The 13,057-nt window shown below is 44.6% G+C and overlaps 1 protein-coding gene across 10 annotated transcripts in view; it reads left to right on the forward strand.

The window, feature by feature from the left end:
* The window catches only part of MTMR2 (myotubularin related protein 2), a 1,647,725-nt gene that overhangs the window by 562,015 nt on the left and 1,072,653 nt on the right, over positions 1 to 13,057 (forward strand). For all 10 annotated transcript variants that reach the window (XM_069639182.1, XM_069639183.1, XM_069639176.1 and 7 more), the window contains one exon: positions 754 to 942. In XM_069639182.1, coding sequence (XP_069495283.1) covers positions 754 to 942 — 189 coding nt within the window. The remainder of the gene's footprint in view (positions 1 to 753; positions 943 to 13,057) is intronic.

Raw genomic sequence — 13,057 nt, forward strand, 5'->3', positions numbered from 1 at the left:
CCTCCAAACCACCCTGACAGGTACCAATTTCAAAGTCTGTGTTTTATTCACATGATCTAGAAAACAGCCAATACTGGAGAAAATAGTTATTTACCTCAAGGTAGAGTTCTCCAGCTTTGCTGTCTTTTATAGATTCATATGCAATTCACCTTTACTCCACTGAGGTTGTTTCTTTCATGACTACGCATGCTGCAAATCTGAGGTGTGATGTATTTTGAGTGGTGGAGCTATATAGTCAGTGGAGCAAGTGCAGTTCGGAATGGGAAAACTCTACTAACCTTAAAAAGATTTTAATGTAGGTTTCATACATAATGAAGTGGTGGTATACACATGTGTATATGTTTAAAGAACTGTATATGTATTCTGTTCAATAGTTAGCTTTAAAAAATGTGTAAGAGATGATGGTGTATTCAGTAGAGGGATACCGATTTGCAAACTTAAGGCCTTGAGCTAAGGTGTCCTTCTGGAAGAATTAGATTTCTTTATAATAGTAAGTTCTGGTTATAATTGAAGCAGAATGCAGTTAATGCCTTTTGGGATAGTTTAGCCCACCACCAGAACGTTTTATTTTAAATTCTATATAATTAAGCAGCCCCATCTGACCTCGGAGAAGCAGGGGTGAGGGAAATCAGGATGGCGGTACTCTGTAGGAGCATCAAAAATAAGAGAACGCTGGTTTCAAGTTAAGGCATACGTTTTGTATGTTCGAGCATACATGCATGAATTAATCCTATTCTTTTTACTTTATTTAAGGTTTTGTCATGGATTCATCCAGAAACCCAAGCTACAATTACTCGCTGTAGCCAGCCCATGGTTGGAGTGAGTGGGAAACAATGTAAAGATGATGAAAAGTATTTTCAATCTATCATGGATGCCAACGCCCAATCGCACAAGCTTTTCATTTTTGATGCAAGGCCAAACGTGAATGCTGTGGCAAATAAGGTGAGATGACCTTTCAAAAAAACTGCTTGCACTGCTAATCTAATGTAACCTAATTCCTGGAGTTTATGAATCTGCTTCGATTCACATGGTATGCATACTCGCCATCTAGTGGATGGCTCCGAGTATTACATCTTTTTTTAATTAAAAAAACTGGGTGTCGACAGGGGCGTTCCTCGAACCAGTATCCCTGCAGGGACCCACAATCCGTCACACATCAGCGTCCTCAGATTGTTTTATTCTGCCATTGGTTGTTAGCAACTTCTGGACGAAGAGACATTTTCAGTGCCATTTTAGACACAAGGCTTGACAATGTGATTCTGAACGAGAGCATGGACACTGAGAGAAAGAAACAGCTATAGCGTCGAGGTGTACAGTAGGGAGAGAGCGGGGAGATTGTATATGTACCAGTAGTACATATTTTAGACATTCCCTAGTAAGGAATGCATGTCATCATCATAATTTACATCATTAGGGCAGCGTTGAAACCCCGATTCCCTTCTGGAGAACCGTTTTAAGTTTTGCGTGCGAAATTCGAATTTTCCTTGTAAGATACTCAGGTGTGTAACAGTTCCCCGAGACCATGCCAAAGAACCCTGCTAAGCGTGCCACCAGTTTAAGCCGAAAACCCTTGGGGAGTTGAGGCAGAAACATCAGGCGACATATGTAATGCAGGCATTCGGAACAGTGTCTATTGTCTCTTCAATTCTCTGGGTATATTGGTTGAACATGTACCTTTCGTAGTCTCTATTAGGCTCGATTACAAGTCTCTTGTTGAGAGCTGTGAGCAGTGTTGTAAAATCAGAGTGTTCGGGCGTTGGAATGGTCTTGATTAGTGTCTTGACTTCGTTGCCAGCTATATTGAGGAACATGCCGTGTATTTTCGGAGAGTTTTCCTCACCCGCTGCTGCAATGAAGTTATCAAAGTCCTCCAACCATTCTACCCACCGCATGCTCTTTTTTACCCTGCAGGGTCATCGAGAATGGGAGTGGCATGCGGCACGCAGTGGCTGTAGACCTCGTGGGAGGGACTGGAATCGCCGGGGGCTGCACAGCCTGACCAGGTGGTGAACTCATGATGGCAGTCAGTGGCAGAAACTGGTTGCACCACTTGGCTGGTGGTTTTAGCTGCACCACCTGATTGCCACCTTTTAAAAGTTAGTTGCAGGTAATCTTGCCCTCGTGGATGCTGGCGGACGGTGGAACACTTATGACCGCACACGTGGTGATGGAGGACCCAGCAAAAATGCTGGATGTGCGGGCTCTAGTATGGAGGCCTCTGGGTGGAGAGCTGGCTTGGCCCAGCTTAGGTCGGGGGCTGGCCCACATGTGAAGCGTGCTGCTGTGGCGCTGCGTTGTGATATGCAGGCGTTTTGGGCCCAGTGGAAGGAAGGGAGCCACCCACCTGTGATGACGCGTGGACTGTTGGCAGGTGCCCCAATGGCTGGCAGACTGCTGCGCGGTAGTGGGCCGGTGCACTCCCCGTGTGCACCGCCCGGATGGCACTCGTGGCGTTGGCAGGAAGGAGGAGCAAGGCGTCCCCGGGATCGGGTCCCTCACTGGCAGAGGACCGGCGTTGAATGGAGGACCGGCGTTAGAAGCAGCCGAGGAGTGGCCTGGACACATCGGCAGTAGTAGGAACGGCGCAGCGGGATCGCTCAGCGTGTCCAAGGAGGAGGATCTTGGCGTGCAAGAGCAGACAGCCTTGTCACCAGTCGATACAGCCTTCCGGCCTATGAAAAGATGGACGCACACCAAGAGGGAGAATACACGTCTCGTTCATTTAACTCCCAACCGCATACTGCCTAAACTCCAACTCAGCCTCCTCCCTCCCCCCACGTCATGGGCCACGTGATCCTGTCCACGTGGGCCTGTCTCTATCTTAAAGAGACATGAGCACTCTAACATAGACCGCTACAAATCGTTCAGTACTCAAAGTGGAGGTTTCACGTGTAGGGTCCGAGAGTGACCTTCAACAGCCACACACTGAAGCACCAGCAGGGAAAGCCTTGCAGCTGAACCCCAGCTCTGACAGCATTTCGAAACGAGTTAGGGAGAAGTCCCCTGCCGATCGAGAGACTGCTAAACACAAGGGTGCAACAGTCGAGAAAAGAGAACCGAGAGATCCTCTTCAATATCGAAGGGTAGCCACATTTCCCACACGTCAAGCACAATAGCACACAACACCGCAAAGGGCAAACGTGCACAGAAACCCAAGGCTAGGGGCATCCCTGAGACATCTGCACCCACCACACAAAAACAGACCTACACAGAGGGGTCTACCTCCGTTTCGGAGTTGATGAAAGAGAAGCAGTTGGTGGACTTATCAGATTCAGAGGAGGACTGAGAAGATGAGGAAGGGGGTAGCTTAGATGTCAACATTTCTGAAGCGGATAGCCCGGCCCCAGCAACTCCAGCATTGAGGGACATCCCTCGGAGTAAAAAAGAGTGGTACATGAAAAAAGATTGTGGAAACTGTCAGACATGAGACAGACATGACCCACTCCCTCAAATAACTTCCTTGTTCCCATCCCCTGATTGGACATCCACCGCCTGGCCTAACTCCAAGACTCCTGGGGTGCATGCCACTTTTTCCACTTTTTGAATGCTAGGCTTCCAGAAAGAATGAATGCCCCAGAAAGAGGACCTCAGATCCTGAACAGGGGTAGAGCTCTGCAAAAAAGGCAGGAACAGCTAGCTCACAGGAGGTTACCTAATCAACATATGAGTTAGAGGACCTCTCTGAGGATTCAGACTGACACCTAGATCCTCAGGTGGACGTAGATCCTGATGATTATACAATGCCTTCACCATATGAGGAAGAGCCACCAGTGTCTTCATCCCCTACGGAGGACGCTTTCCTATACTCGGACCTGGTCACAAGAGCAGTGCAACAATCTGGGATAATGGCAGAAGAACCTTCCTTAGAGGTAGATGTATATGGTATGGATGTATTGGTGGAAAAAAACAGATTTCACATTGTATACCTCTACTTGATGCTATCAAGAAGAGGATTAACCACTCTCTATTGAAACCGGCATCCACTAGGCCAGTGAGCCAAGGGTGGAGAAGAAGTGCAGACCTTCACCTGCAGACCCCTTATACATAAGAGGGCAATCTACCCGAGATTCCTTAGTAGTTACAACAGCATGAAAAAGGGCAACACTACCTATGGCAGTCACTGAGTACCTGCCAGATAAGCTCTGAGGAATGAGTGGCCACGTCTGCTGTCTACAGCGCACACATTGCTAATGCTATGGCACTGATGACCAGGTATAATACATATGAAAAGGATGACATGGAGGGTCTTGCCAAACACATACCTGAGGAAATACAGGGTGCTGTTGGGAAGATCATAGCACAAGGGAAACCCTCTGCAAATGCGATTATTAAGAATAGTTTGGACGCAGCAGTAACAATAGGCCGACAGATAGCTGGTACAGCCGTTGTCAAGAGACATGCATGGCTTAGCAATACGGGTTATGAACCAGAAACTCTCCCTACACTCATAGAAAAGCAATGGGGTAGTCACACCTATTTGGGACACAGAAGACTGGGCCCCAGAGCAGGCTAAAAAAGATCATGACATCCTAAAGATGCTAAGTGAGCTCTCTGTGAGATCTGTTCAAAACCGAGGTTTCCCAGCAAATAGGCAGTCCTTGTTAGGCAACGTTTGTATGCAGTACCCTTTGGGTGCACTACACACAACTCTGACTACAGGTATAGGAAACCCAACTTTTGGTATAAGCTTGTACTACACAGTTTTGGTACTGTTTTGAGCAGCCAGGCTTATCTCAAGAGGGGTCAATGTGAGCTGTAGGGGAGTTACACAGAGAGTCACAGTGACAAGCATTAAAATAAACTTTTACACACAAGGTTTCTTGAATAAACTGTTGTGAAGTTGTCTCACTGTATGTAAATAGTTATGGCCATGCTTGCTATTCATAGAGAGCAGGGTGTTCATTGTGTATGATGTAGTATAGTTCTATGTGGAAGGTCACAGTGTAATATAGTTCTGAGCTGGGTGTCATAGCCTGCCTGTGGCCAGTGAAAGTTTACTCATTATGTTGCTTCTATTACTGTTTCCACTAGCCAGCCAGGTGTAAGGTTGAGGTGGGGGTCTGTACTTCATGACCTTTAATAAAGGTTATTTTATCTCACTGGAAACTGCGTGGGACTATTCTTCATTTACGATGAGGATCTTCTGACAGACCCCCTGCCCTGCAGACTAATGGATTAGCAACGTATTTGCTCTGCAGTTACAACCTTTTTTTTAAACCAATTGTATTAGTTTTAACACAAACAAACAACATACAACAAAACTTTGCAGTACATGTTCTCACGTTTTAGAATTTGCATATATCCTTCACTGTCTACTGCCTACCCCTTTCCCTCCCCCCATTCGAGCCTACTCCATTTCGCGGTCCGCGTCTTCATTTTCCAAGGGGGTTTAATTTTCAATGTCCTCTTCAGGATTCTGGTCGCTCGACCAGTTCTGGGTGGGCCCGTATAATGTGGCCACTAAGTGTTTCCAGGCTGTCAGGGTTTCTGCAGTTACAACCTTGAAGCCGCTCTGCCATCCGGCGTTTGCAGCAGCCGACGTGGGTGCTACAAGGAGTGACTTGCCTTGACATATTCACCTCCAGACTGAGAAAAGCGAAAAGCCGCTCCGTCTTATATTCCCTAATTAAGGCGTTTGTAGTGGGCAACATTGGCCAAGTAGCAACAGTGACACTGTGCGCATGAGCAAATTGAAAGGCTCAAGTATGTTTGCATTTACTGTGCGAAACGATATTGTGCTGCAAAATCGAAATATTATATTATTATATATTAGTATACACTAAAAGCATCAGCAAGCAAAACAAATACTGCAGAAAACAAGTAGAAAGAACTGAATGATCACTTCATTTACATAGACAAAATAAATTGAACAGGTGCAAAGTAGACCGCACTTACCTTTAAGGAGAAATGCACAAAAAGTAAGAAATATCAGCAAGCAAAACGTAATGCAAAACGCAAAGTGAAAGAACTAAATAGAAGTTTTACCTACGTATACAGATCAACTAAACAAGTGCAAAGGGGAACATGGCCATGACAGGTGTTCCGGGCCCTTCACTGCATATGGCATGCCCAGGAAACCCAAAGGTGAACTGGCCTCAATGGAAAAAAGAGTTTCAACATTACATTAGGGCAGCATGCAGTAACTCATACTCAATGAAAAGAAAGGTAGCACTGCTCATGCATTTTTTAGGTTATGAGGGGCAGAGGATATATGACACTCTTCCAGATATAACAGGAGCGGGAGATAGAGATGACATGACAGAGTTGGATATTGCCTTAAAGAAGTTTGATATTAATTTTCAACCTAAACAAGTACTCTTCTTGAAAGATACAAGCATAGAGGAATTTGTAACAGCGTTGACATCTAACTTTGTCATGTAAATTCAGAGACTCATTTGATGAACGGATAAGGGATCAATTTATGATCAATTGCTGAAGTAACAATCTGTGAAGAACTACGGTTGTGAGATGAACCTTCATTGGATGAGGTACTCAACATAACTGATGTATGCCAGCTTATCAATTGCCTTAAATCTAGGAAATGTTGATTTGGTTGTCATTTACCTACTAAGGTACCTATGATTAGAACATTGTCACTATGCCTCCCCTTTGTTTGTTAAAAAATGACCTTGAATCTAAAGGATGAAGTAATAATCCACACAGAAAAAGTTTTTTTGTGCCTCTACTTACTAGCTATAAAGTTATGTATTTTCTATATGAGCATATGAAAATTAATATGTACTAGTATGATTTATTAATAATGGATTATTATTTTTTTCTCTTCAGAGAATTATTATGTGTAAGAAAAATAATATTTTGCCCCTGATGAAGAGTGAAAACAATACTTGAAACGCGTTGGGCCAGATCAAGGCTTTACTTTTTTGTCAAAATTGAATAAATATCTGTTTTAGATAAACATATGAATTGTCAAATATTAATTGGGGCATCTCATGAAAAAAAATGTTTCCGGCAACCGCAAGGAGAATAAGAACACTAAGAAATACCTGGTAAACTAAAAGCATATCTCTGTATTTCTTGGCTAGCAATACAATTATATCCTAATAACTACATACAGGCTTTTGCCCTTTTGATAGTGTGCAGGGGACGCGGGTTTCCTTAATGAGGAAACCTTTTCTCCTTTGTATAATTGACCAGCCTAGATACCAAGGCTGAGCACTTCTCCCCTGCACCTCTAATTACATCCACTCTTTAAATTAATTACCCTGCGCTAGTATCTGATAGACTTGAATACATATATAAATAAAGTGTGCATCGTGGTTAACATTTTTTCCCAGTCAAAATGAACAGGTGATGCAGATAAATACTTCATTGTGTGGAAGATGAGTATGAAAAAGTGTTAAGAAAAGAGATTGGTAAAGTGAGAGGTATTCAGCATCAGATTGTGGTGAAGAAGGGATGTGTTCCAGTGAGAGCAAAGTTGAGGTCTGTTATTTTCGCTTTGAGAGAGGAAGTAAAGAAAGAACTGGAGAAATTGACAAAAATGGGTGTGATTGAAAGAGCTGGTGGTGTGGAATGCATTTCCCCACTAGTGATTGTAAAAAAGCCATCTGGAGATTTGAGATTGTGTGTGGATTTTAAGGGAGATAAATAAAGCGATTATGGTTGATAGACATCCATTGCCCAATATGAGCGAAATCGTATTGATGGTTGGGCAGGGAAAAATCTTTTCCAAACTTGAAATAGTGTCTGCATACCATCAGGTTGAACTTGAAGAGAAGTACAGAAAGTTAACTGTATGCAAATAGTTATGGCCATGCTTGCTATTCATAGAGAGCAGGCTGTTCATTGTGTAGGATGTAGTATAGTTCTATGTGGAATGTCACAGTGTAATCTAATTGTGAGCAGGGTCGTCATAGCCTGCCTGTGGCCTTATTGGCATTTCTTCTTAACAGTAACAGTGTTGAAAATTTTGAGTGAGAATGGCATAACTCTAAGGAAAGAAAAGTGTGTATTTCGTGGTGACAAGGTAGAGTACCTGGGACATGAAATATCTGCCCAGGGTATAAAGCCAAAGGACATAATGGTCACTGTTATCAAAGAGGTTGCAAATCCCAAGAACAAAGGGGAATTACGATCTTTCCTTGGAATGTTAGAGTTTTATCTAAAATGTATAAAAATTATGCAGAAAGGGTCACTGAGATGAGAAAGTTATTGAGGAAATGTGAAGAGTTTGTGTGGAATATTGCGTGCAAGACGGAATTAAAAAAGATTAAGGAGGAAATAAATCTGGCTGAACCTTTAAAGAAATTTGACACAAGAAGAAAGTGTGTGCTCACCATTGATGCGAGCAATATGGGTTTAGGGGTGGTTTTGTCCCAAATTGAGGCTGAGGGAGGTGAAGAAATGATAGCGCATGCCTCTAGAGCATTGAGAGGTACGGAATTGAGGTACTCAGTCCTGGAAAAGGAGGCCTTAGGTTGTTTATGGGCAATTGAGAAGTTCAAAAGTTGTGTATGGGGCACACATTTTGTGATTAGAACCGACCACAGGCCATTAAAGTCGATTTTTGAAAACAAAGGATTAAATAAGGTATCCTGGAGAGTTGCGGGATGGGTTGCCAGATATGTGTCATAGCTTTCAGGTGGCGGTCATATCAGGAAAGGAAAATGTATTTGCGGATTGTTTGTCCAGATTAGAGATGAAGGAGAATAAAGAGACTCAAGATGAGGAAATAGAAATGGTTTTTGCCAACCCTGATAATGTGTTATGTAAGTAGGAATGGGTGAGAGCAGTAGATGATGATGAATTGTTGTCAAAAGTGAAAATGTATATTCAAAGTTATTGGCCCAGAAAAAGTGTGTTGGGTGTGAAGGAAAGGCCATTTTGGGAATTTAGACAGGAATTGAGTATTGAAGACGGCGTGTTTCGGTGGGGCAAAGCTGTGGTGCTCGAGGAGATCCCCAACAGGATGATTGATATAGCCCATAAAGGTCACATAGGGATCAGCAAAACAAAAGCAGTTTTGAGGGCAGATTATTGGTGGCCCGGATTTGACAAGGAGGTGAAAAGAGATTGAAAGATTGTATGGAATGTGCTGAGAGCGGTAAAGGTTTGGTAGCGAAGAAACAGCCCATAATCCTTAAGGCTATCCCAGGAAGAGTGTGGGAGGAGGTGGCGTTTGATGTTTTGTGTCCCGTGGAAATGGGCTATGGGAAAGGAAGGTTGATATTGGTAATGGTTGATGCATTCTCCCGCTGGTGCAAGTATAAGATAGTTAGAGACATAGATGGAGGTAGTATTAAGTTTTTACGCAAGTTATTTGGGAAAGAAGGATTTTCCAAGTATATTTTGACGGAAAATGCTCTTCAGTTTACAGGAAGATGCTTTAAAGAATATGTGAGGAATTGTGGCATAATACATAAGAAGGCTGCCTTACACCATCCCGAAGGGAATGGGTTGGTGGAAAGAATGAACAGATGTGTTATGGAGGGTGTTCGATTAGCGAAAGCGTGTGGTATGAGTAGGAGTTTGGCAGCAAAAGAAAGAATGGGTGCTTTGAGAATGGTACTGCATTCTTCTGTTACAGGAGTTTCACCATTTGAATTGATGAGGGCGCAAAGGATATACTTTGGTGTGACCTCCTTGGATGGAAAGGGGATTGGAATCAGATTGTGAGATTGAAAAGTTGAGAAAAGATCCCAGAAATAAGAAAGAGCAGTTTGTTATGAGGTAGAACCGGAGAAGAGGAAATAAGGAACTGAAAGTGGAATGTGGAGATTATGTGAGGATCAGGAAGGCGGTGATCAAGAAGGGAGATCCACTGTATTCGGATCCCGTACGCGTGTTAGCAATGTTGAGAGGTGCTGTGAGGGTGAGCGGAGGACAAGTTTGGAATAAAAATATAATCGCTGTGGCGAGAAGATCGTGTGGTTAATAAGAGCGGGAGATACGTTATGAAGTTGTCTCACTGTATGTAAATAGTTATGGCCATGCTTGCTATTCATAGAGAGCAGGCTGTTCATTGTGTAGGATGTAGTATAGTTCTATGTGGAATGTCACAGTGTAATATAGTTCTGAGCAGGGTCGTCATAGCCTGCCTGTGGCCAGAGAATGTTTACTCTTTTTTTCAAGTACATTTTTATTGGCATTTCTTCTTAACAGTAACAAAAAAACAAACGACCCCCACTTCCCCACCTCCCCCTCCCCTTTACCCTAGTTCAAGGATAGACCCAAGCTTTAACAAATCAAGTCTTGCATTCTGGGCAATGATCGATCAACAGAGGCGTGGTCCTTGGAGCGACCCAGAGTTAAGCCCCTGTTAGTTCCACCTCACCAAGGCTCTCCGCTATCCCCAAGAGTCGCAAAGCACGAGGACACCATCAAATCCTTGGTCCGTCCATTAAGTACCTTATCAGGGAGGCCCAGTCTGTACAGAATTTGGCATGATCCCCCTTAATAGAATACGTAAGCCACTCCATAGCTAACAAACCCCACAGTTTCGCAACCCATTCGTGGTCCTGAGGAGGGTCCCTTGTTTTCCATTTGTGGGCCAGTACTAAGGAAGCCGCCATCATCATTATTATGTAGAACTTGCGTCCCGCCTTGGTCTTGATTGCCTGAAGCAGTCCCCCCAGACCTAACAACACAAGGGACCCATGCTGGCTGAGGTCCATGCCAAAGACTTGGTTGACTGCCTCCAAAACGTTTTCCAGTAAGGCACAATCTTCGGGCAGGTCCACCATATGTGCTCCCAAGTTCCCTCTGCCCCTCCAGCAAAGGGGTGATACTCCCTGGTACATACTATGAAGTTTCAGGGGGGTCAAATGCCAACGGGTCATCAGTTTCAACCAAATCTCCCTTATTTGTAGAGACCTTGTTAACTTGGGGATCAGAGACCACAGACCAGACCATTCATTGCCCCCCACCACCCGTCCCGCTGATGCCTCCCAACTCTTCATGTATGGCCTCACTGGGGGATGCACTCCTGACTTCAAATGCCTATAGTTTGCTGTGATCACATGTCTGTCCCCCATCTCCCTGGAGAGATACCTTTCGAACGGGGTCAGCTGTCGCCTTGCCGCTTGTTGCATGGTAGGGTGGTGCGGCCAATGCCTCAGTTGAAGATACCGAAACCTTTCCCTTTCACCCACCGCAAAGTCCACCTTACATTGGTCAAACTGTTTCATTGTGCCACTAGTAAACATATCCCTTACCATCCTACAGCCACCCTGGTACCAGGCATCAAACCCTGCTGTATTATACCCCAGGGTAAACTGTGGATTGTCGAACAAGGGGGTGTAGGGTGATGGGAAGGTAGTAAGGTGAGCCTCCCTCATGCCCTCATCCCACACTTGGCTCACTAAGTCCAGAAGGGCGCTACAGTGCATGTGCCTGGGCCTATCCTGTTTCGGCTTCCATAGAACAAATTCTAAATCTTCCCCCATAACCGCCCTATCCATTGACCTCCACACCTTCTCCGGGTCATCTTTTTGCCAGTCCCGAATCACTTTAAGCTGGGCTGCGCTGTAGTACGCCCTAAATTCTGGGCACCCCATGCCTCCCTGGTCCGTAGGGGTTCTCATCATCCAGGCGGCCATCCTCGGGCGCTTATTAACCCACACAAATCTGCTGGTTATTTTATTCAATGCCCTGAAAAAGGCAGGCGGGACATGCACCTGTAGAACTGCAAAATAATACAACAGTTGCGGGAGGACAACCATCTTTAATGTGTTGATACGACCCAGCCATGAAATAGCTAGGGGCCCCCAATCTACCAATTTGGACTTGATTTTCTCAAGCAAGGGTGGATAATTAGCCTGATACATCTGGTCAATGGATTTAGTCAGCTTAATACCCAGGTATGAGATTCCATTCCCAACCCATCTAAATGGGGAAGCTGCCCTCAAGGCCTCCGCAGGCTCTTTCGGAATAGTGAGATTGAGGATTTCTGTTTTAGAGGCATTTATTTTAAGGCCTGCAACGGCTCCAAATTGCCAGAGCTCCGTTTCAACCCCTGGAAGGGGTAAATCTGGGTGCGTCGAGGACAGAATCATATGGTCCACGAACGCTGCTATTTTATGGAAAACCCCTGCAAGCGGGATCCCCGTTATGTTCTGATTGCGTCTGACCACCTCCAAAAAAGGCTTGAGGTATAGGACGTATAGAATCGGGGAAAGCGGACATCCCTGTTTGGTCCCCCTCTCGACAGTTACTGGTTCCGTCAGATGCCCATTAACAGCTAGCCGGAGAATTGGATTCCTATAATTAGCCTTGACTCTGTCCAGAAATTTGGGCCCAAATTCCATTTTCTGCATAGTTGCAAACAAGAAACCACATGCCTTCTCGGCGTCAACCGCCATGAGGAGGGCCAGAATTCGCCTTTTGTTGACCTTTTCTATCAGATGTAACCGTCTTCTGACGTTGTCCCCTGTTTGTCGTCCCCTCACAAATCCTGATTGGTCAGAGTTGACCAGTTTAGGGATTATATTCTCTAACCTTACCGCTAATATCTTCGCGTGGATCTTGGCGTCCACATTAATCAATACAATGGGACGGTACGAGGAGCATTCTGAAGGATCTTTCCCCTTTTTGTGGATGAGAACAACTTTTGCCTCGTCCATTGATCTCGTAACAAGACTGTCCCTACCAATTTGGTTATGAAGGGCGGCTAGGATAGGTATTAATGTGTCCTTATGGGCTTTATACAATTCAGCTATAAAGCCATCAGGCCCTGGAGATCTATGGGAAGGTAAAGACTTAATTGCAGCCCTAACCTCCTCCTCAGTGATATGCCTCTATAGATTCCCTCTCCTCTTCCGCAAAGCAGGGTAAGTGGACCCTATTTAAGTATTCTAGTTGAGCCAGAGGTGCGGGTTGTCGGAAGCATAGAGGGAGGAATAGAATCTAGTGAATTCTCTCTTAATATCTTCATTACTAGCACTGAGAACCCCCTCAGCCACTTTTATTCCTATTATTGTTTTATCACTCTGTTCTTTTCTAAGCATTCTCGCCAGAAGTCGATCTGCCTTGTGAGCTCTAATATAGTATTTCTGCCTAAGCTGCAGGAGATTGCGTTCGGCTTTTCTTGTCTGGATTA

Source organism: Ambystoma mexicanum, chromosome 7q (genome assembly GCF_040938575.1).
Source record: "Ambystoma mexicanum isolate Mex_15411 chromosome 7q, UKY_AmexF1_1, whole genome shotgun sequence".
Taxonomy (NCBI): domain Eukaryota; kingdom Metazoa; phylum Chordata; class Amphibia; order Caudata; family Ambystomatidae; genus Ambystoma; species Ambystoma mexicanum.